The sequence below is a fragment of the Hyaena hyaena genome, unplaced genomic scaffold (assembly GCF_003009895.1).
Source record: "Hyaena hyaena isolate Hyena2069 unplaced genomic scaffold, ASM300989v1 scaffold_960, whole genome shotgun sequence".
Classification (NCBI taxonomy): Eukaryota; Metazoa; Chordata; class Mammalia; order Carnivora; family Hyaenidae; genus Hyaena; species Hyaena hyaena.
Window position 1 is genome coordinate 31,590 of NW_024081589.1, and position 25,183 is coordinate 56,772.

The following is a 25,183-nucleotide window of genomic DNA, read 5'->3' on the forward strand; positions in this document are numbered from 1 at the left end:
CCCCCCCCCCCATCCATCAGTCCTCAGTTTTTGTCAGCATTCAAGAGTCTCTCATGGTTTGCCTCTCTCCCTTACCCCCACCATTTCCCCCCTTCTTCTCTCCCTTGTTCTTCCATCAAGTTCCTCCTAATGGGCCTGGATATTTCTGATTGGGGAGTTTTCATAGTTACATATTCAGTTTCCTTAATAGTTATACTTCTATCCAAATTATCTATTTTATATTGGGTGAGTTGTGGTAGTTTGTACTTCTTGAGGAGTTGGTTCATTTTATCTAAGTTGCCATTTTTATGTGTACAGAGTTGTTAGCAGTTTTCCCTTATTCCTATTGTTTTTAAGATTTCTTCAGTGTCTACAGTTGGTATTGTTTGCTTCATTGTTGATACTGGTAATTTGTGTCTTACTTTTCTTTGTCAGTCTTATTAGAGGTTTGTCAATTCTTTCTTTTAATTTTTAAAAAATGTTTTTATTTATTTTTGAGAGAGAGAGCCAGCAGGGGAGGGGCAGAGAAAGAGGGAGACACAGAATCCAAAGCAGGCTCCAGGTACTGAGCTGTCAGCACAGAGCCCGATGCGGGACTCGAACCCACGAACCGTGGGATCATGGCCTGAGCCAAAGTCGGAAGCTTAACCGACTGAGACAGCCAGGTTGCCCCAGAGGTTTATCAATTCTATTGATATTTTCAGATAATCAGCTTTTTGTTTCATTAATTTTCTCTATTGTTATCCCATTTTCAATTTTATTGATTTCTGCTCTTTAGTATTTCCTTCCTTTTTGTTTTAGTTTTTAAGTTTATTTATTTTGTGAGAGACAGAGACAGCACGAGTGGGGAAGAGGTTGAGAGAGGGAGAGAGAGAGAATCCCAAGGAAGCTCTGCACTGTCAGTGAATGGAGCCTAATGCAGGGCTCCAACCCATGAACCATGAGACAATGACCTGAGCCAAAAGCCAGATTTGGACACTTAACCAACTGAGCCAGCCAGGCACCCCAGATAATTTTTGGTTTTTTGAAGCAGGAGCTTAGATTATGGATTTGAGACTTTGTCTCTTTTCTACTGTAAACATTTAGTAATATATAAATTCCTTTCTCAGTACTGTTTTAGCTGTGTTCTGCAAATTTTGATATGTTGTGCTTTTATTATTTTTCATTTTATGCATTTGCAAAAAAAATTTTCGTTCTTCTTTGATCCATGGATTATTCAGAAATGTGTTCTTAAGTTTCCAAGTGTTTGGAAATTTTCCTATTATCTTTCTGTTCCTGATTTCTAGTTTGATTTTATTATGATCAGAGAACACAGTCTATATGATATTAATTCTTTTAAATTTTTGAGGTTTATTTTTTAAAGGTTCAGGATATGGTCTATCTTGGTAACTGTTCTGTGAATGCTTTCAAGGAATACATATTCTGATATTGTTGGGTGGAGTACCGTATAAATGTCAGTTGGATCCTGTTGTTTGATAATGCATTTGAATTCTTCCTATATCCTTGATGATTTTCTGTGTAGTTTTTCTATCAATTGTTCAGAGTGATGTGTTGAAATATTTTTTTAAACATTTATTCATTTTTGAGAGACAGAGCATGAGCAGGGGTGGGACAGAGAGAAAGGGAAACACAGAATCTGAAGCAGGCTCCAGGCTCTGAGCTGTCAGCACAGAGGCCCAAGTGGGGCTCGAACTCACTAACCGTGAGATTATGACCTGTGTCGAAGTCAGATGCTTAACCAACTGAGCACCCCAGATGCCCCGATGTGTTGAAATCTTTTTCTTTTTTTAAAAAAAGTTTAATGTTTTATTTATTTCTGAGAGAGAGAGAGAGAAAGAGAGAGAGAGAGAGAGAGAGTATGAGCTGGGGAGGGTCAGAGAGAGAGGGAGACAGAATCTGAAGCAGGCTCCAGGCTCTGAGCTAGCTGTCAGCACACAGCCAGATGTGGGGCTCGAACCCACAAACCGTGAGATCATGACCTGAGCCGAAGTCAGACGCTTAACCGACTGAGCCACCCAGGTGCCCCTCTAAGGTCCTTTTTCTACCCTGGTATTGGTTCCAGGATAACAATTACATTTGGTCATTGTGTCTCTTTAAGTTCCTTTGTGACAGCTTCTCAGGCATTCCTTGTTTTTGGTGACCTTGTAACAATTTTGTGGAGGTCAGATATATTGTGGAGGGCTTCTCTATTGGAATTTGCCTTATGTTTTTCTCATGATTAGTCTGAGATTATGGGTTTTAGCAGGGAAGGTCCCAGAGGTAAAGTGCCATTCTCATGACATCATATCAAGATTACAACCATGTAGGTGATGTCGACTTTGATCACCTGGCCAAAGTAGTGTTGGTCAGGTTTCTCCACTGCTTTACTTGTTTACTTTTTCCAAACTCTACCCTTTGGAAAAAAGTTACTATGTGCAACCCATAGTTGAAGAGGGAAAGGTTAACCTCCATGAGAACAGAGTATCTATATAAATTATTTGGAATTTGTCTGCAAGGGACTTTTATTTCTTTTCCCATTCATTAATTTATTCAAACATTTATTTATATCAGATGGCCTTATGGATATTTAGGCTCTTGTGATTTACTTTGCTCCAAAGTCTACTTTATCTGATATTAGTACAGCTGCTTATGGTTTCTCCTATTTAGTATTTGTATGGAATATATTTTTACATCCTTTTACTTTCAAACTCCTATGTTGCTATATTTGAAGTGAGTTTCTCACAGACATCATATAGTTGGCACATATTTTTTTATCCTCTATTACTTTCAATTAATGGTATTTTGACCATTTTGATCATTACATTATACTTTAATATAGCTATTGATAAGTTAGGGCTTACACCTGGCATATAATTTATTTTTTGTTTTGTTTGATCTCTTTGTTTTTTTTTTTTGTTTGTTTGTTTTGCTGCATTCTTTTTTTCTCCTTTTCTGTGGGTTACTTGAACTTTTTTAAGAAGTGAATTTTTACAGGCACCTGGGTCGCGTCACTCAGTCGATTAGGCGTCTGACTCTTGGATTCAGCTCAGGTCATGATCTCACCGTTCGTGAGTTCAAGCCCCACATCTTGGGATCCTCTCTCTCCTTCTCTCTCTGCCCTTCCCCTGCTCGTTCAACTCTTCCTCTCTCAAAATAAGTAAATAAACTTTAAGAAAAAAAAAGTGAATTTTTATTTACCTATAGTGTTTTTGAAGTGTATCTCTTTGTATTAATTTTTAAACCTTTGCTCTTTGTATCACTTTTTATTTTTTAATTTTTTTATTAAAAATTTTTAATGTTTATTTTGAGAGAGAGAGGGAGACAGAGAGAGAGGGTCTTCTCATTACTGCCTGGCAAAGTGGGGGTTCAGGCTCTCTGCAATGCCTCTGTTTTTACCCCCCTGGCTGAAAGGAGAAGGGATAACTTGTTAGAGTTCCTCTTATAACTTCCACTTACAGCACAGTGTGGAGAGATGCTTATAACTGCTGGATGGTGGTGAAAACACTGATTCTCCACGGGGACTCATCTGACACCACCCAAGTGGGGAAAAGAGGAGGGGCCCCTTGTTATCACCAGGTGGGCATGAAGTCCAGGCTTCTCATGTAGTATCCAGTGAAACTGTGTCAGAGAAGGCTTGTTATCATTCAGTAGGAATGGAATTCCTGGCTCCCACCTTGCCTTTCTCTGGGAGGTAGAAGCCTCATTTTCCCACCTGGCCTTTGTTAGCATGGGTGGGACTGCACTTTTTTTCTGTGGTGTTTGGTTGAAGTAGAGTAGTTATTATCTAAAACTTTTCTGTCTTGCAAGGTTGCCCTATTCCTGGTCCTTTGCCTAGAGAGAGCGGGCTTTTCAGGAGTTTTTCTTTCTTTCTTTCTTTCTTTCTTTCTTTCTTTCTTTCTTTCTTTCTTTCTTTCTTTCTTTCTTTCTTTCTTTCTTTCTTTCTTTTAAACATACACCCATTGATGTTTCCAGGTTTTCAGCTTCTGCAGAAGCTCAATCTAGAATATAGGAGGCAAAACAAACAAAAACAAAACAAAACCTCAGGGAACTCACTACTGTGTCAGTCCTTAGGTTCTGGGGTCTAGAGCCAGCCGGCCTTCTGTCTACTTTTCAGTCTTCTTTTTTTAAAGTAATTTTTTAATGTTTATTTTTGAGAGAGAGAGAGAGAGAGAGCACGTACATGCGCGAGTGGGTGAGGGGCAGAGAGAGAGAGAGGGAGACACAGAACCCGAAGCAGCTCCAGGCTCTGAGCCATCAGCACAGAGCCTGACATGGGGCTTGAACCACGAGCCATGAGATCATGACCTGAGCTGAAGTCAGAGGCTTAACTGACTGAGCCACCCAGGCGTCCCTCAGAGTCTCCTTATGTTTGTTTTATAGACAATGTTTGGGGTTTTTAAATGTACTTAGCAGAAGGAATAGGGAGAAGTATATTAACATCTTTCCAGAAGCAGACATCTTGCTTTGTTTTTAAATTTCATCATAAAATGATGAAATTTACACAAAAGTAGATTAGTTGTGTAAGTCTCCTTCACTCAGCTTCAACAATTTTCAACATTTTGCCAACCTTGTCTCATTTATTCTCCCCACCATGAGGTTTGTTGGAGTCTTTTAACTCAAGTCCTAGGAAATAGTATCATCTCACTCAACGTGAGTGTGTATCCCTAACAGAAAAATACTTTTTAAAACATAATCACAATGACATGATCACATTTCACGATTTCACCATAAATCCTTAATACAATTAAACACTAATTCATATTCAAATTTTCGTGATTGTTTCAAGAAGTGTTTTTAAAATTGGTTTTCTCAAGATAGGATCCAAACCAAATGTAACATTGTATTTGGTTCTTATCTCTCTTGTCTCTTTCAAAAATCTATAAATTTCCTAAGCCAGACACAGAAAAACAAATACTGCATGACATCACTTATATGTGGAATCTAAAAAAGTCCAACTCACAGTTGCAGAGAGTTGAATGGTGCTTTTCAGGGGTGGGAGGATGGGGTAAATGGGGACATGCTGGTCAAAGAGTACAAAGTTTCAGTGACGAAGGATGAATAAGTTCTGGGGGATCTAAGGTACAGCATGGTGACTACAGTTAGTAATGCTATATTGTACACTTGAAATTTGTTAAGAGAGTAGATCTTAACTGTTCTCACCATTAAAAAGCTAACTATGTGAGATGATGAATATACTAATTAACTTGATTGTGGTAATTATTTCACAATGTGCCTTATATCAAAACATCATGTTGTACACCTTAAATATATGATTTTTATTTGTCAGCGATACCTCAATAAAGCTAAAAAAAGAATCTGTACATTTCCCATCTTTCTTTTTCTCATCCCATTTTAAATCCCACTTATCATTGAAGAAAATGGGTCATTTTTTTCTATAAAATATTCCACATTCTGGATTTGCTTGATTGTTTCTTAGTGGTGATGCTATACTTGTTCCTTGATTTCCTATATTTACCATAAACTGGCAGTTAGAACTAGATACTTGATTAGATTTAGTTTCAATTTTTATTTTTGACATCAGTATATCATAAGTGGTGCTGTATGCATACTACTGCATTGCATCAGGAGATATATACTATTTAGCTATCCCACTCTTAGTGATGCTAAATTTGATCAGTGGGTTCAGGTGGTATCAATCTGATCCCTCTGTTGTAAAATTCTCCATCATTATTTGCCTAATCTTTTTCATCCATTCATGATCATTGCCCTAGTTTAGTGATTTTCTTTTTTTTTTACGTTTTATTTTTAAAATTTTATTTTTGAGAGAAAGACACAAACACAGAGTGCAAGTGGGGGAGAGGAAGACAGAGGAAGAGAGAGAGGAAGACGGAGGATCTGAAAGCAGACTCTGAGCTGTCAGCACAAAGCCTGATGCGGGGCTCGAACCCACGAGCCATGAAATCATGACCTGAGCCGAAGTCGGTCGCTCAACCAATTGAGCCACCCAGGCGCCCCTAGAGTAATGATTTTCAACCAGAGATCATTGTCCTCTATGGGACATTTGACAATGTCTGAACACATTTAAAAAACATTTTTTTTAGTTTTATTTTTGAGAGAGAGAGGGAGAGAGAGAGCTCAAGGGAGTGGCAGGGGGAGAGGGAGACACAGATCCAAAGCGGGCCGCCAACTCTGAGCTGTCAGCACAGAGCCCAATGTGAAGCTCAAACTCACAAACCATGAGATCATGACCTGAGCTGAAGTAGAGTCAGGTGCTCAACCAACTGAGCCACCCAGGTGCCTCACTTTTGGTGGTTTTAAAAGTAATATAATTTACTTGCAGCTAGTAATAAATAAGCCTTAGAGATCTAATGCACAGTATAGTGAATACAAACAACAATAGTGTATTATAATCCTCAAACTTGCTAAGAGACTAAATCTAATTATTCTAACCACAAAAAAATGATAATTATATGATGTGATAGAAGTGCTATCACTACAGGGGTGCCTGGGTGGCTCAGTCGGTTAAGCGTCCAACTTCGGCTCAGGTCATGGTCTCACGGTTTGTGGGTTCGAGCCCCGCGTCGGGCTCTGTGCTGACAGCCAGCTCAGAGCCTGGATCCTGTTTCAGATTCTGTGTCTCCCTCTCTCTCTGACCCTCCCCTGCTCATGCTGTCTCTCTCTCAGAAATAAATAAACATTAAAAAAAAAAGAAGTGCTATCACTACAATGGCAATCATATATTTTTTTAAATTTTTTTTTAATGTTTTATTTATTTCTAGGAGAGAGACAGCGTGAGCAGGGGAGGGTCAGAGAGAGAGAGGGAGTCACAGACTGAAACAGGCTCCAGGCTCTGAGCTGGCAGTCAGCAAAGAGCCCGACGCGGGGCTCGAACCCACGAACCGTGAGATCATGACCTAAGCGAAAGTCGGACGCTCAACCGACTAAGCCACCCAGGCGCCCCAATCATATTATAATATATAAATGTATCAAATTTCAAGAAAAATAAACAAAATAAATACAAATATTGAAAAAGGAATAACATTTTGAAAAAGAATAAAAAAGGGATGCCAGGATGGCTCCGTCATTTGAGCCTTGGGTTGGCTCTTGATCTCAGCTCAGGTCATGATCTCACAGTTTGTGGGATCGAGCCCTGCGTGAGGCTCTGTGCTGACAGCATGGAGCCTGCTTGGGATTCTTTCTCTACCTTTGTCTCTGCCCCTCCCCTGCTCACAAGAGCTCTCTCTCTCTCTCTCTCTCTCTCTCAAAAAATAAATAAACTTAAATAAGAAAAGAATAAAAAGTGTGGTTAGGATTTTTAACCACCAGCTTTGGTATACTATAACAAGATGTACCCTTCCCACCTTCAAACTTTTAAGAGACATTTAGGACAAGCACAAGAAGTCAGATTCCACATTTTAGTGAGTAAAATTGGAGAATGTGTTCTTTATTGTGCCTCTGTGTAAGCTCAGGCCCAGGGCCATATCCCACAAAGCTGACCACCAGCACTGGAACAGATTTTGGGATTCCAGAGTTTTCCTAGAAGACAGGGGTAAGATAGTTGGTTGGCCAGATGCTGTGTCAGAATGCAGGAGGCTGTTCAGAGGCCACGTGATGAAGCAGATAGGTAAGGAATCAAAAGTGTGAGTGAAACAGGGCATCAGTCTGAAGGATCATAGTCAGAGTTACTAAGGATTGAGGGAAGCTGAAACACAGAATTCCTCAGTCAGCATGTGGTGAAAACTGGGGAAATGGCTGGTTAGAATATGATGAAGTGTAACCTACATTTTTGCTGTTATCCCTCACAAACATGACTTGGCTCTCTTTGTGAGCCTCCTGTCTTTTGGCCAGGGAAGGGCCCCATCCACTGGGATCACATAGGTACAGGCAACCAGGGGCTAGATTTGTGCTTGAAGGAGGCCCTGAACTCTTCCATTTTGTGCCCCTTGCACACCACCAGGCCTGATGCTTCCCTCTTGTAGGGCTGGCATCTTCTGGAAGCCCTTGGTGGATCCTGATGAGCCCATCCCTCAGTCTCCTGATTGTTGGTATGGCTATGAGAGTGCAGGGGGTGAGGCCTTGTCTTGCTGCAGTGGCAGGTAGGGGCTGCTGTGCTAGATCCTTGATCATCATGAATGGGCTGGCAGGAGGTCTATTGTTGAGCTTAGGGAGATTTGGTGTGATCCAAATGGAATGAGAAGAGTCCACGTGACCAGCTCCTAGTCCCAAGGGTCTTGGTGCTGAGTGGACTTGCCAATTTCCCTTTCTTTAGCCCAGTGAAGACTTGCAGACCACTAATGAGATGTCAGGGGCCTGGACAAAGTAGATGTCAGACATCTCATTGTTGATAGCAGATATATTCTGAATGGGAACAGGCATAGAAGCAGAGAGGAAGCATAAGGAAATTCAAGGTTCTTAATGTTTTTGTGCTGCGGTTTCCTCATTTGTATAGTGAGAATAACATTAGTGCCTGCCTCATTCAGGGCGTTACAAGGTTTACATAACAGAGTAAAGATACTTATAAAACAGTGCCTGGCATATAATAAACCATCAATGAATGTTAATTATTTGATTAGAATTATTGTAAGTTATAAATCATATCATGTCACTCCTTTGATAACTGCCCCCACAAGCTCAAATGATTCACACTGCAAGTGGGATAATATTCAAATCTCATACAGTGGTCTGCAAGGCTTCAGGTGACTTGATTCCTCACTGCACCTCTATCCTCATCTTATATCACTTTCCTCCTTCCTTGGTCACCAAACTCAAGCCATTCTGGCCTTATTTTTAATTTTTAAAATTATGAAGCTTTTTTTTTTGACTCTCAGGACCTTTGCACTTGCTCTATACTTTTATAATTGGACAAAACAACTTTTTAAAAAGAGACATTAAAATCCAGAATTCATAAAGAAAAGTCTGAGAATCTTGACTATGTAATAATCTTAAACATCATAAGGTTAAAAAATGAAATAAAACACAACTGTCAAATGGTAAATGGATAAAATATACTAAAGTATGACAGATGAAGGGCTAATAGCTTAGTGGTTAAGAATCCAAACTCTAGGTTCCGACCGCTGGGTTTGAATCCCGGGTCCATCATTTACTATCTGTGTGACCTTGAGTGTCAATCACTCAATCTCTCTGTGCTTCTGTTTCCTCACCTGTAAAATGGGGATGATAACAACACCTACTTCCTAAAATTGTTGTAAGGATTAAATCTCTTTAAGAAAGCAACTCTTGGGGCGCCTGGGTGGCTCAGATGGTTAAGTGTCCGACTTCGGTTCAGGTCAGGATCTCACAGTTCGTGGGTTCGAGCCCTGTGTCGGGCTCTGTGCTAACAGCTCAGAAGCCTGGAGCCTGCTTCAATTCTGTGTCTCACTCTCTCCCTGCCCCTCCCCCACTCTCACTCTGTCTTTCAAAAGTAAATAAACATTAAAAGAAAAAAAAAAGAAAGCAACTCTTGGCATACTTAAGGTACCATATAAGTACTATGTATTTTTGTTAGCAAGAAGCCAAAAATACCGGTAAAGGATGTGAACAGATAGCTCACATAAACAGTGACACAAAATGGCCAGTAAATATTTGAAAATATGGTCAACTTCACTCATAACGAAAAGCATGCATTCGTTTATTTCATGGATATTTAAATATTTATTAAGTGCCAAAGAGACTTTGGGATAGTGAACATCTTTCTCTTAGGGAGTTTACATTATAGTTATTTCTATATGTGTGTGTAATATTTAATACATCATGTGGTGATAGTGTTTTGAAGACAAATAAAGCAGAGATGAGGTGTTATTTCATATAGAGATCAAGGAAGGACTCGGACATAATGTTACATTTAAGCAGTAATCTAAAGTGAGTGAGAAAGCCATGAGGATTTCTAGGGGAAGAGCTTTCTAAGCAGAGGAAACAATAAAGGCAGAAGCTTAGAAGCAGGAGCCAGCTTACCTTATTCAAGGAACAGCAGTAAATCCAGTTTGTTTGGGGCAAGGCTGAATTGATAGGAAGTGAGGTATAAGAGACCGTGGTCAGATTCTCTAGGGCTTTAAAGGCTAGGATAAGGACTTGGGACATCACTAGGAGTAAAACAGAAAGCTTGCCATCATTTAGAATTGCAATCACCTATACATGACTGGGATCCAGATAACAAAGGTTCAAATAGGATGATGTTTCAAGTGTGATATTGATTCTAAGACACAATCGACTGTAAGACATGCCATTATTATATGTACCATCAAGAAAGAAAAAAATGCTGCCAAGGAGAATCATAAACTGTCATTCCAAGATTTCAGAGATGTTGAAACATGAAGAGATGTACCTCTTAGAGTTGATTAAAAAATGGCATTTTTTTTCTCATGTAAGAATAGGTCCAGAGATAATCATTTTCCTGGCTGCAAGATGGCTACTCAGCTATAGTCATTATATCCTCATTTCCAGGAGGAAGAAGGAGAAACTGGGGGGTGGGGGGATACCTTTTATTCTTCTATATTAATTTTGTAAAAGTCTCCTCTTAAAAACTCACTGGAATTTTTATTAGTATTGCAGTGGATGTGTAGATCAACTTGTAGAAAACTGTCTGATGCCCAATGTACAGTGCTAAGTTGTAGATCAATATGTATGTTACAGTCCCAGTTATATTTCATAAAAAGGATAAATGTATATAGCATGCTTGTATTTGCCTAGAAAATTTCTTAAAGGGTACACAAGAAACTGGTAACAAGTGGTCATTTCAGGGGAATAGACTGGGTGTGATTGACAGGGAAGAGAGGGGCTTTAACTTTTCATGTTATGCCTTCTTGTAAAAAACTTTTTTAAAAAAACCAATATCGTACACATTACGTTTATAATAATCAATACAAACCAGCAACCTTAAAAGTGGAGTGTGCATTAACCTGGGGACACAGGTGGACTTTCCATGGGGTAAATAAGCACTTAGAGTTTTAATGGAATCGACTTCTTTATCCTCAATTTTCATATTTCATATTTCCTAAAATTGACCTGCCAGAGAACACATGTGTGATGGCAGAATCAAGCTGATTCTTTCCATCTCCTCTTTCACAATGGTCCTTTGTGCACTTTACAAAACAAAGCATTCCTTTTACCCATCCTGAATCTTACCTGAGTGCACTGCCCCACAGTATAAAATCCTCTGGGCACCAGAAAGACACTTCCAAACATGTTGTCAATGGTGAAGAAAAAAAATTGCTTTAACAAATGAATGGGGATCAAATCCTTTCGCAGTTCAGATGGCTTCCAATAAAACTGCAGGAAAACCCAATGGAGCTGTCAGCTGATAAGTCAGGGAAATAATTTTGAAGATAAATCATTGTATAATCCCCTCCCCCATAGATCTCTAAAGGAACTCAGAGACTTGAGTGACATTGCTAAAACAAATGTCCATTCCCATATACTTATTTATATAACTGACGTTTCTGTGTGCTAACATTTAGCCAAACAAAAAGGAGAAAGAGAATTGATGCTGAATCCTGTCTCATTCTAGCAATAAGCAATTATTTACTCATGGAAACACCCACTAACTTTTTTAAAAAAAATAGGCTTTTTCTGGGGCGCCTGGGTGGCTCAGTCGGTTAAGCATCTGACTTCGGCTCAGGTCACGATCTCGCAGTTGTGGGTTCAAGCCCCATGTCAGAGCCTGGAGCCTGCTTCAGATTCTGTGACTCCCTCTTTCTCTGACCCTCCCCTGCGCACGCTGTGTGTGTGTGTGTCTCTCTCTCAGAAATAAATAAAAAATTAAAAAAATAGGCTTTTTCTATCTCTAACACATTTTAATTTTTATGTTTAATAATTATCTATCAAAATTTGTAATAAACTTAATTTTTTGATCTGTCATATTCTAACATTAATTGTCATAATAACTCAAGCAGGAGTAAAATTTTTAAAAGATTTTATTTTTAAGTAATCTCTACACCCAACATGGGGCTCAAAGTCACAACCCTGAGACTGAGAGTCGCATGCTCCACTGACTAAGCCAGGCAGGCGCCCCAAGCAGGAGTAAATTTTTAAACAACCTTTAGAGCTTTAGGCTCACAGGAACATTTAAAAAGCATTTAAGTAGCAAAATATGTACATACAAATTAAATAGCAAAATATATTTCCCTGCAGGGAAATATAATAGGATTGTCAATAAAATAATTTCCAGTGCAAAAAGATACATTATTGGGGTAAAACTCTGTTAGAAGACTAAAATGGAATTGAGAACTTGGGGAAAAAAGGAAAAATATACAACTTCTAGCCATCAAAAAGAACTCCTTTATGAATTTTTAAAACAGATGATGGTGGCTCTGAAATCATTAAGGTAGTTGGGTTTCACTAGTTTCAGGTAAAATGGTGACATAACAGTTTTGTTTATGAATGTTAACATTTGTCAGAAATCACATTATTTGCAGCTGACGTTTTTGATGCAAAATTTTAATGTCAACCTAAAAATCTGTGAAGGAGCACAAGGTTAAAAAAATATATTTTTTAATGTTTTTTATTTATTTCTAGGAGAGAGAGAGAGACAGCGTGAGCAGGGGAGGGTCAGAGAGAGAGGGAGTCACAGACTGAAACAGGCTCCAGGCTCCGAGCTGGCAGTCAGCACAGAGCCCGACACGGGGCTCGAACCCACGAACCACGAGATCATGACCTAAGTGAAAGTCGGACGCTTAACCGACTAAGCCACCCAGGCGCCCCGTAAAAATATTTTTTAAAAAATGTTCATTATTGAAGAGAGAGAGAGTGCTAGGGAGCACAAGCGGGAGAAGGGGATGGGGGAGGGGCAGAGAGAGAGGAGAAAAAGAATTCCCGTGCTGACAGCACTGAGCTACCCTTGGGGCTAGAACTCACGAATACTGAGATCATGACCTGAGCTGACATCAAGAGTTGGACGCTTAACCGAATGAGCCACCCAGGCGCCCCCAAAAATATTTTTAAGAAAAAAAAATAGGACATCACTCCACCCTTGAAGGCCCCAGGTGTCCCTTCCAATCATAGTTCTCATCTGTTCTCAAGAAATAATCCCTCTCCTGACTCTTGTAATCAATCATTTTCCTGGTCTTCCTTACATTTTGACTATTCGTTTATGCATTCTAAAGCAATATGGCTTAGCAAACAAACAGAAAAGCCAGAGATAGACTCATATATACAGAGAACAAACTGGTGGTTGCCAGAGAGGAGGGGGGTGGGAGGATGGGCAAAATAGGTGAAGGGGATTAAGAGGTAGAAACCTCCAGTTATAAAATAAGTAAGTTACAGAGGATGAAAAGTACAGGATAGAGAATGTAGTCAATAACATTGTAATAACTTTGTATGGTGACGGGTGGTGACTATTTATCACAGAGAACACTGTGTATAGAACTGTATCATTATGTTGTACACCTGAAACTAACATAACATGGTATGCCAGCTATACTTCAATTTAAAAAAAAGATGAAAAAATATTTTAGAGTGTATTTTGATATAAACCGAGAGTTTTATGTATGTTTATGCAAAATAAATATCTGAGGAAGTGTCATATACTCTTTTGCCACCTTGTGGTCAGAACTGTGTTCAACCCCAGGCACCCCAGCTATATGAGGAGGGGTCTCACCTTAAGTCAGCCCCTTCTGCTAGCCTTCAGTCAGGTCGCTGTGAGGCAGACATGGTGACATTTGCCCATGACTGAATTGAGACACATGCAAGCAAGCATGAAGCATCAAAAGGATTAGGCTGGCACCACCCCCATCCCCACCCCTACCCCTGCACGTGATTCACGTTAAAAGCAACATGCAATCAGGAAAGAAATATAAGGAAGTACAACAAAATTCTGACTTTTCTCTTAGGGGCTACTTAAAAAAAAATCAAATGTCAAACTGTTTCCGATATTTCTTGATTCTTTTGTTTTTGGTGCCTATTCTCTGCTGGTGACCTAGACACTTCCTTCGTCTGCCTTTTGTGGAACCCAGCCCTGATTGTGGCCCTGGAACAAGTTTGTTTGGTTCAGTGCTGCCCATAGCCCCTAGTACAACAGGTGGCTCTGGGTTGGAACTTTTGAAAGCACATTTGCTGAATGAATGATAGCAAAGCATCTCCCCCACCCCCAGCTCCAGAACCTGCTGGACATGTGGACTTCTGCCAGAGGTTGGACAATAAGGTAATCAGGTTGCCTTGATTAGTCTTCAGGGGTAGACAGTCTTAGGTACACAGGGATCTTTAGGTCTCTTTGATGTCTGTCTGGGGAGGTGGGATGAGAGTATCTCCCCTGCATCCCTTGAGTCCATGGCTACAGTCATTTTTAGCAGCAGCATCAGGAGCAGGATTTCTTCAGTGAGTGTGCTAGTTGCAGTTCCTCTGGTTGCAGGCCACAAAGGGCAGGCATTTATTGGAAAGATGCTGGGGTGCTTCAAGGAATTGAAGCAAGAGTTGGATAAGGAAAGCAGTGCACCACGGCAGCTCTGGGGAACCTCAGCTGTATGGGAGCCAAGCATCTTATTCTCCTAAGGGTGCCTAATTGTTGACAAGCAACTCTCTCTGCTAACTCCAGGAGAGTTAGGCACCACCTCCTCCTGGCAGGAAGGGGCCAGGCTGAGAGGTGACGTCCAGTGCTAACCAAGGAAAACTCTGCTAGAGTATACTCGGGCAGCACAGCCCCATAGCCAGGCTGTGTATACGGGGGCAAGGCCAGCCATCACGGGACCCAGGGAACTGACTCTTCCTAGAACATTGACCATCTACTTCTTTTGAGCCCCCTCCTGACTCCTTGGGACCAGCACTTGTGGCCTCTTTTCAATGCCAGCAGCTCAGTGCAGGAGCTCCCAGACCTAGGCCCGCCCCCTCCTCCTGCTGGCTGCTCCAACTACTGAAGCTGCTCCCCACCCCCTACTCCCACCTGCTGCTGACCAGGGGCTCTGCCAGACTTGAGGGTCTTGGGGCGGTTTCTTCCCCTTTCTCAGCGGTAGGGAGGTGCCAGCAGTAGGCATGGCCTTGTCCCTTCTGCTGCCCCCGGGCGGCTCAGCGTCTGCCGGGGCAGAGGGCCAACTGCCAAATCCTCATCCCACCCGCGGCCTTCGGAGCCCGAGGAGGAGGTGAGGAGCAGGCATAGATTCTGCAGAGCACCAATAAGATGGGCAAAAGGGACGTGCCTCTCCGGGCCCAGCAGCCTTAGGAGCTCTGCCTCTCCGGATGTGGGGTCCAGGCCCGCCCCCAGAATGGACCTGGGGCTTCAACCTTATCAGTGAAGGCAGGACCTGGGATGGGAAGGAGCCTGGAACAGGGCTGGGGACAGGCTCAGCTATAGAGATGATGGCCTATCACGGTTTCTGACTGCTCCTCAGGACCTAGTCTCTGAGGGGACATTTCTCAGCTCCAGAAACCTTTCGGGACTTGACTATTCCTCCGGCCCCGGCCCCGCCACGCTGGGGGAAGCTGCATGGAAGAAGGGAAGGACGCGGAGAGGGGAGGAGACGATGAAGGGGGTCAGGGCTGCGATTGGAGCCGGGAACTGGAAGCGCCTTAAAGAGACTGCGCGGTCCCCGCCCCCCTTCCCGCCAGCCTCAATGAATTAGAGCTGTGTTTCTCAAACTTGCCTGATCATAAGAATCCTCCGAGGCCCTAGTTAAAGATACAGGTTCCGGAGCACCTCCCTTCGCGATTCTGATTCAGTAGGTCTGCGGGTGGAGCCGAGGAATCTGTAATTTTAACACGCTCCCCACGTGATTCTTGTGAACAAGCAAGTTTGGGAAATACTGAATTAAAGGAAACAGGGCCTGGCTGCCGAAGCGGCCTCCGCTAGGGGGCTGCGGCGGGAGGATTCCCGGGGGGCGTCGCCTGCTTCCGCCGCCGCCTCCTTCAGTGAAAGTCCCTTTTGGGTCCAGCTGTCACAGCCACCGCGCTCCCTCAGGCCGGGCGGGGGACACCCCAGGTCTGCGTGGCCCCCGCGCCGCCACGCCCAGTGGCCGCCTAAGCCCTGCAAGCAGGGGGAGGAGCCGCCGCCAGTGGAGGCGGAGGAGGTAGAGGAGGCGGAGACGGAGGAGACGGCAGAGAAGGCGGAGAGGAAGGTGGAGGCGGAGGCGAAGGTGGAGGGGAAGGTGGAGGCGGCGGGGAAGGTGGAGGCGGCGGGGAAGGTGGACGCCGCCGGGAACGTGGAGACAGCGGAGGGTCCGGGACGCCGGGCTGAGCTCAAGCTGGAGCCCGAACCCGAGCCCGTACCAGAGGCGGAGCAGGAGCCGAAGGGGGAGCTGAAGCAGGAGCTGGAGGATGAGAACCCAGCGCGGAGCGGCGGTGGCGGCAGCAGCGACGAGGTTCCTCCCCCCACCCTTCCCTCCGAACCCCCGCGGCCCCCCGATCCCTCTCCGCGGCGCAGTCGTGCCCCCCGCCGCCGACCCCGGCCGCGGCCACAGACTCGGCTCCGTACCCCGCCGCAGCCTAGGCCACGGCCCCCGCCCCGGCCCCGGCCCCGGCGCGGCCCTGGGGGCGGATGCCTGGATGTGGATTTCAGTGTGGGTCCACCAGGCTGTTCCCACGTGAACAGCTTTAAGGTGGGAGAGAACTGGAGGCAGGAACTGCGGGTGATCTACCAGTGCTTCGTGTGGTGTGGAACCCCAGAGACCAGGAAAAGCAAGGCAAAGTCGTGCATCTGCCATGTGTGTGGCACCCATTTGAACAGACTTCACTCTTGCCTTTCCTGTGTCTTTTTTGGCTGCTTCACAGAGAAACACATTCATGAGCACGCCGAGACAAAACAACACAACTTAGCCGTAGACCTTTATTATGGAGGTATATACTGCTTTATGTGTAAGGATTATGTATATGACAGAGACATTGAGCAAATTGCCAAAGAAGAGCAAGGGGAAGCTTTGAAATTACAAGCCTCCACCTCAACCGAGGTTTCTCACCAGCAGTGTTCAATGCCAGGACTTGGTGAGAAATATCCAACCTGGGAGACAACCAAACCCGAGTTAGAACTGCTGGGACACAACCCAAGGAGAAGAAGAATCACCTCCAGCTTTACCATCGGTTTAAGAGGACTAATCAATCTTGGCAACACGTGCTTTATGAACTGCATCGTCCAGGCCCTTACCCATACTCCAATCCTGAGAGATTTCTTCCTGTCCGACAGGCACAGATGTGAAATGCCAAGTCCTGAATTGTGTCTGGTCTGTGAAATGTCTTCGCTTTTTCGGGAGTTGTATTCTGGAAACCCGTCTCCTCACGTTCCTTATAAATTACTGCACCTGGTATGGATACACGCCCGTCACTTAGCAGGATACAGGCAACAGGATGCCCACGAGTTCCTCATTGCTGCATTAGATGTCCTGCACAGGCACTGCAAAGGTGATGATGCCGGGAAGGCCGCCAACAATCCCAACCACTGTAACTGCATCATAGACCAAATCTTCACAGGTGGCTTGCAGTCTGATGTCACCTGTCAAGCCTGCCATGGTGTCTCCACCACCATAGACCCATGCTGGGACATCAGTTTGGACTTGCCTGGCTCTTGCACCTCCTTCTGGCCCATGAGCCCAGGGAGGGAGAGCAGTGTGAATGGGGAAAGCCACATACCAGGAATCACCACCCTCACGGACTGCTTGCGAAGGTTTACAAGGCCAGAGCACTTAGGAAGCAGTGCCAAAATCAAATGCGGTAGTTGCCAAAGCTACCAGGAATCTACCAAACAGCTCACGATGAATAAATTACCTGTTGTTGCCTGTTTTCATTTCAAACGGTTTGAACACTCGGCCAAACAGAGGCGCAAGATCACTACATACATATCCTTTCCTCTGGAGCTGGATATGACACCGTTTATGGCCTCGAGTAAAGAGAGCAGGATGAACGGACAGTTGCAGCTGCCAACCAATAGTGGAAACGATGAGAATAAGTATTCCTTGTTTGCTGTGGTTAATCACCAAGGAACCTTGGAGAGCGGCCACTACACCAGCTTCATCCGGCACCACAAGGACCAGTGGTTCAAGTGTGATGACGCCGTCATCACCAAGGCCAGTATTAAGGACGTTCTGGACAGTGAAGGGTATTTACTGTTCTATCACAAACAGGTCCTGGAACATGAGTCAGAAAAAGTGAAAGAAATGAATACACAAGCCTACTGAAGTGACACAGACCTACCTGTAATGGAAGATGACAACACCTATACTACAACTGGCGTCGAGATTTAAAGGACCTACTTGCATGGCCCATGGGCCTGACAGAGTAAGAATTGAACAGTACCCAGTGTCTAAAAGGTCCTGGTTGGAAGAGAAGTAGACGGGGCGGGAGAAGAGGCTCTAATCTAAACAGTCACTTAAAGGAAAATTCAATGGCAGGAATGCTCTAGGTGGGAAGGCATGAGCAGGGAAATCCTGACACTGGTACATATCCTATATTCCTCCAAAAGATTGTGTGGGAAAGTGTGGGGTGGGAGGGGGGTGGTGTGGGGGGGTGTGTGCCCTTGTAACCGTAAAACATCTTTCTCCATGGGTGTTTCAGCTTCAACTGACCAATCACATAACAGTTATATGTTTGGGGGGGGGGAAGAAAAGTCTATACAAATGTAGCCCATTATGTATATGGGTCTGAAAGCAGAAAAGTGGAGGAGGCAAGGATATCTCATTGACAAACACCTTTGCCAGTTTCTTTGTATTCGTGATTTTTTGTGCTATTAAATGCAGTATTAAAAAGAAAAGCCCACAGGGCTAGTGAAAGGTGAAGAAGGAAGGGGGCTTGTATAAGGGGAGCAATTGCTCCAAACGTAGAGAAGACAAAAAAATACTGTAAGATAAGCAACCAACACAGACAGGCCTCAGCTAACAGTATAGTGTGTGAGTGTTAAAAAAAAAAAAAAAGCTGTATGATATACTTGAGCAAATCAATGAACCTCTTTGCGATTGTTTTCTCATCTGTACAGTGCAGATAATTCCTACCTTAAAGGGTTATTGTTAAAGATTAAATGATATAAAATGTGTCAAAGTATAAAGTAAAAGGCTTGGAACTTTGTAGGGGCTCAGTAAACGTTTGTTGGATCTGAAACTTCTTCGGACCAGGACCAGAATGCATCACAGGTAAGGGTCGGTCCGACCTGAGACCCATGGACAGAATGGACACACCTCATGTCACATGCAGTCACTCATGCACATGCACACATGCACACACAATTAATGACTCCTTCCCCAATGCTGTCTACTTGGAGCCCCAAGGCAATGGACTCCACCTTTGTCCCTAAGTAAGGGCATCACAGCCAGTGCCACACTGGGGATTAGGGGGAGAACTACAACTGTCTCCCAAAGGCCTTCTGTCCATTTGGAAGACCATCCTCCTGTTTTCATGACCCAGCACCCTGATGAGGGGACTCTCAAGGCCAGTAGGCTGCCAGGCCTCCGCATGAGAGTGTTGGCTGGTCTTTGTCTTCCACAAACATTAGGTGTGTGGCTGTCATGTTAACCTGCAGGCATGGATCAGTTGAAAGACTATTTTCCAAAGCTCTCTAGTCTACCAGCCCAGGGAGATCAATGGAGTGGCACACTGGCCTTTTCCCTGATTCTCCCTGAGGACAGAGCAGCCTGTAGAGGGCTAAGCCAGAACAGATGCAATGTATCCAGGAGGGGGTAAGCACTGGTGGTTCCTTCTTTTCTCCCTGACGTCAGGTACAAAAGTACCTATAACTTAGAAAATCTTGGTGGGGAGTGGGGTGTCTAGGGCTTGGATCCACAGGCTCGGGTAAAAGGCTGGCCCCACCCCCACCTCCAGGGCTTTGCAAGTCTATTTCATGGTCCACTCATTTGGAAATATACATTTATGTATGTGGTTGGGGGTACATTCCCAGCTAGCTCAAAGATGTTCTTTAGGACAGGGGTTGTGTGTCTCCTTCTGGACCCTGGGCCACACACTCAGCCCCTAGTACAGTTTCTGGCACATAGTAAGTAGATAGTCAAAACACGTGCCAGATGAATCAATGGACCAATGCACCTTCCTTTCATAAGAAAATTTTTGCCACCACCCACAGCCCAGGATCCTCAGAATATGTAAAAAGTGTTACCTTTGGTATCTTGGAGGGTGGGGGAGATCCAGGGATGAGTGGCCTTGGATGCCACTTGGCAACTCAGTGCAGGGCATCTGACTACTTTTTGGGAGGTGTCTGGTAGGCCTGCCTGGGAAGACAGCTATGTCATCATCCCTCATCTCTGCTGTAGGTAGCGTTCACTAAGACATGTGCCACCAGATTCTGACTGCTTGCAGAAACTGTCTCTGACATTTTTAAGCTTTCTTATTTGGAAATACTTTAAACATAGAGGAAAGTTGCAAAAATAAGAATAGTATAAAGAACACCTGTATGCCAGAATCACCTATTACTAACAGTTTTTACCCCATTTACTTTATTGTTTACATGAATGCACACCCTCATAAGTGTGCATGTGTGTATGTGTGTGTGTGTGTATGTCTGGATCATATGATGGTAGATTACATGCATCATGGCCCTTCATGACTAACATACTACAAGCATTGCCTAAAGATAGGCATGTTCTCTACATACGGTATAGTTAAGAGCTTCAATAAATTTCACATTGATGCAATACTATTATCTAATCTGCCATTAGCACTTCAATTTTATCTGCTGGCGCAATGATGTCCTTTACAGCATTTCCCTCCCCATCATAGGATCTGGTCTAGGGCTAGGTATTGCTTTTAGTTGTCAGGTTTAACCTGGAACATTTCCACAAACTTACTTTGTCTTGTATGGCATTAGCATTTTTAATAGAATGTTCCTCATTTTGGGTTTGTCTGATACAGAAACTGTCTTTTAAATACCCTGCACTCAGGAATAGTTCTAAGAGATATGAATGGCGCGAGACTGCTGAAGCTGACCTCCCTGTCTCCGCTGGTGGAAGGCACAGACCACCAGAGGGAGCAGCTGTGCCTGGCACTTCCTGATTGAAGCACGCACCTCCTCTGGGAAACACCATTGTCCCTCAGCAACAGGGGAGCCATTCAAGCCTAGTCCAATGCCCCTACCTGTCACCAACCCCCAAATTGAGCCACGGAGTGTAACAACAGCAGCCAGGGCCTGCTTTCAGATCATACCACCGTGGGACCCAGGGCATCATGTATTCAGCAGGTATGTGTTACTTTGAGCCCAGATGGAGATTCAGGCATGTCTGGCACATTGAGCAGACACCCCCATGGTGGGGCCTTTAGGGGGATCAGGATGGAACATCTTTGGCACCTTTATCAACATGCAAATGGGGGGCGCAGGGAGGGAAGCAGGGAAGGGGTTCAGTACTTTTTAAACACCTTCATGGGCAGAGTACATGAAGATGGGGTCTAGAATAAGGAAAAACACGGGAGATGTCAAAAACAGATGGGTTTGTGACCTACTGGGGACTTTCAGACACAATTGGGGTATTTTACATGATGCCTGGAATTCCTGTATGAGCAGATGTGGGCAAGAGCTGGTGAAATTTAAGCTAATTTTTAACTGAGACTTCCATCTACTTCCACTAGCTGGTAAGGCCAGGGAAAATCAGTTCCCATGTAGATTTATGATCGGGGCCCAGAAAGGCACAGACAAAAGGTGAATACTCACAAGTGGGGTCTTATCCACCCACAGAGCTCAGAATGAGGGACCAGACCAAACAATGGGGTATTTACCTTTCACCAATCATACATGCCTCATTTGTATGTAGTTTTTTTTGGCCTAACCCAGTTGAAAATTCAGAACGTTACTACTTCCCATTTCCTGGAGTAGCCGAATACTGAAACTTACTCTGGCGCACAGTTCACATACATAACTGCCTCACTTTTTCCCCATCCACAGGGAATCCTGATCAGGGATGCCATCAACCAAGAGGTCTTTTCCAATCAAGAAACAGAGTGTCTCCCACACAACTGATGTTGTCATAATGCAGTAGATCCAATGCCAGGAACCTTTATTTGCACCAAATGTACTCAGTGCTCACAGCCGTACCTCATTACACAGTGACCTTTCCCTGCAGGTGATTCAATACCAGTTTTTTAAACTCATGTATTCAGGTGTCAGATAGATAGGAAAATGCATATATCATAAGGGTACAACTTGATAAATTTCTAGAAAATGAACAGAGCTGTGCAAACAACATCCAAATCAAGAAACAGAACATTATCCATAAGTCAGGACCCACTTCTTCTTCCTTCCAGTCAATAACCCCAAAGAGTAAACACTATCCTGACTTCTTTCATTGTAGATTAGTGTTGCCATTTTGTGCCTTCTATAAAAGGAATGGTTCAGTATGTTTACTTTTATGTCTGGCTTCTTTGGCTCAACATTTTATGAGCTTCAGATCTGAAGTCTTTTTGTCAAGAAAAATTATGAGGAGTGATATTATTTCTTTCTAATGAACCAAAAGTAAGAATCCATACTCTTCCAAGTGATTTCTGACATATTGAATCAATTCAAAGGGACATAGGCCATTGCAAAGGTGGACCTTGAGAGTATCTAATCTCAGGTATAAGAAAATAGTGGATGGAAAATAGTCTTCCAGAGAATCTTGGGATATTTAAGTACCCCAGAAATGTTAATCTTCGGTCCTGCTCTAATAATCTTGGACCTCAGCCTTGATCCAGTAGCTCTATTGGGATACTCTATTCTAGTAAATCCTCAAACTTTAACGTGCAGCAGAGTCATCTTGAGGGCTTATTAATACACAGATGGCTGGGTCCTGCCCCTAGAATTTCTGATTCCAGTAGATCTGGGATGGGGGCTTGGGAAATTGCATTTCTAATACATTCCTAGGTGATGTTTCTGGTTCTGGGATCACACTTTGAGAACCAGTGTTCTTTTCGGTTTACTTTCACACAAACTGATACTCAGAGCCCAAGAAGGCTATGAAGGTGCTCCAGGGAGCACCTTGGAGAGCATCTTGGGGAACAAGGGGGTAGATAAATTTTAAAAAATTAATGTTTATTTGTTTTTGAGAGAGAGACAGAGGGAGACAGAGAATCTGAAGCAGCCTCCAGGCTCCAAGCTGTCAGCACAGAGCCTGACAGGGGGATTCCAACTCTCAGAATCACAAACTGGAAGATCATGACCTGAGCCAAAGTTGGGAAGTTGGATGTATAACCAACTGAGCCACCCAGGTACCCCAATGGGGTAGATAAATTGGTGAAGATCAGAAACCCTTTTTTAAAATGTTTATTTATTTATTTTGGTGAGAAGAAGAGGAGGAGGAGGAGAAGGAGGGGAGAGAGAGAGAGAGAGAGAGAGAGAGAGAGAGAGAGAAAGAGAGAGAGAGAGAGAGAGGGGGAGAGAATCCCAAGCAGGCTCTGCTCTGTCAGCGCACAGCCCAATGTAGGGCTTGAACTCTGGAAACATGAGATCATGGACTGGGCTGAAATCAGGAATCAGATGCTTAACTGCCTGAGCCTCCCGGGCATCCTGAAGATCACAAACTCTTAACCCCACTTTAACCAGAGCAGCTCCCCTCTTATTTATTTTATACTGTGACATTCCAAGTAATACTTTTAAAAAAAATTCCACATAATACTTGAAAAAAAGTTCTGCTACTAAAATTTTTAAAAGTTGGAAATCACTGTGCTAAGGAATTGTAGCCACTGGGGGAATGATGTATTTGAACTACATGGGTGGCCTATCTGGAAAATAATCCAGCATGATACAGAGACGTGGCCTCCTACGTGCCCTTAATCTAGATGGTCCTGCAGGGAACTTAATTTCCTTGGAACTTAAAAAAGTACATATTTATGAGGATGGAAGTGATAAGGGAAAGTGCTTACTTATAAATAAGGTGCATATGTATAAAGTATGTTATTTTTTTTCTGGCAATATAGCACACTAAGATGACATGAATAGCACGCCCCAACTATACACACATATTAACACTACGTAAGCTATAACACAAATTTTAATTTATAGCTGACCTTAAAAAAATGTAAAATCACCAGAAAAACCAAAAGAAAAATTAAAGCCAGGTGAGTAATTGTAAACGGACACTTTAATAGGCCATTGTGGTACTGGCCCCAGGTATCAGACCCTAGAGGCTAGTGGCTTAGACCTGGGCATCTCATGCCCATGCAGGTACTCACAACACAGCCTCAAGTCCACCATAGGCATAGAAGCTGTGACTGAAACCTCTGGATAAAGCCTCTAGTAGCTTCTATATTCATTAAAACTGGTTTGGGAAATGAACACTGAGAAGTCTTATGCTCTCTCAGGAGACACCACAAGAAATGAACACCCTAGGCTTATGTTCTTTTTTTTTTTTAACTTTTTTTTTTACATTTATTTATTTTTGAGAGACAGAGTGAGACAGAGCACGAGAGGAGGAGGGGCAGAGAGAGAAGGAGACACAGAATCTGAAGCAGGCTCCAGGCTCTGAGCTGTCAGCACAGAGCCTGATGCGGGGCTCAAACCCACAACAGTGAGATCAGGACCTAAGCCGAAGTCGGGCACTCAACTGACTGAGCCACCCAGGCGCCCAGACTTATGTTCTACGTGGAGGTGAGGTCAAAATTTACCCTGTTTTATGCTATGGAAATCACATACAGAAAAATTAATATAGAAAATGGGAGCAGAACCATTCAAATCTCTAGAACCCCAGCAAGAGCAAATGTACATTTTTACAATCCAGGGCACATGGAACCTCGTGGAAAAAGACAATATCTGCTGAATATGGGTTCAGAAATGAACAATAGAAATATCATACTTGCGGCCAACAGACACATGAAACGATGCTCAGCATCCCTCCTAATCAGGGAAATACAAATCAAAACCACACTGAGATACCACCTCACGCCAGTCAGAGTGGCTAAAATGAGCAAATCAGAGAACTCTAGATGCTGGCGAGGATGTGGAGAAACAGGCACCCTCCTACACTGCTGGTGGGAATGTAAACTGGTACAGCCCCTCTGGAAAACAGTGTGGAGGTTCCTCAGGAAACTAACAATAGAACTCCCTTATGACCCAGCAATAGCACTGCTAGGAATTTACCCAAGGGATACAGAAATGCTGATGCATAGGAGCACATGTACCCCAATGTTCATAGCAGCACTCTCCACAATAGCTAAAACATGGAAAGAGCCTAAGTGTCCATCAACAGATGAATGGATCAAGAAGATGTGGTTTATCTATACCATGGAATACTACATGGCAATGAGAAACAATGAAATCTGGCCATGTGTAGCAACATGGATGGACCTTGAGGGTGTTATGCTGAGCGAAATAAGTCAGGCAGAGAAGGACAAATACCATATGTTTGCACGTATAGGAGGATTAGGAGGAACTTGACGGAGGAACAAGGGGGAG

At 43.5% G+C, this 25,183-nt stretch overlaps 2 protein-coding genes across 3 annotated transcripts in view; both read left to right on the plus strand.

The window, feature by feature from the left end:
- Window positions 1–25,183, plus strand: part of CLCN5 (chloride voltage-gated channel 5) — a 256,472-nt gene that overhangs the window by 1,271 nt on the left and 230,018 nt on the right. The gene's annotated exons all lie outside the window — the stretch shown is intronic.
- Window positions 14,878–18,299, plus strand: USP27X (ubiquitin specific peptidase 27 X-linked). Its single transcript, XM_039221172.1, has 2 exons — window positions 14,878–14,984; window positions 15,656–18,299. Exons 1-2 carry the CDS (start codon window positions 14,878–14,880, stop codon window positions 18,003–18,005), a joined length of 2,457 nt encoding a protein of 818 aa, XP_039077103.1. The 3' UTR covers window positions 18,006–18,299.

What these genes read in the sequence shown, in the direction of transcription:
- USP27X (XM_039221172.1), top strand. Translation starts at nt 14,878, where the DNA reads ATGGCCTTGTCCCTTCTGCTGCCCCCGGGCGGCTCAGCGTCTGCCGGG. An exon ending in CTTCGGAGCCCGAGGAGGAG is followed by an intron (nt 14,985 to 15,655) that starts GTGAGGAGCAGG and finishes ACTGAATTAAAG; the next exon opens with GAAACAGGGCCTGGCTGCCG.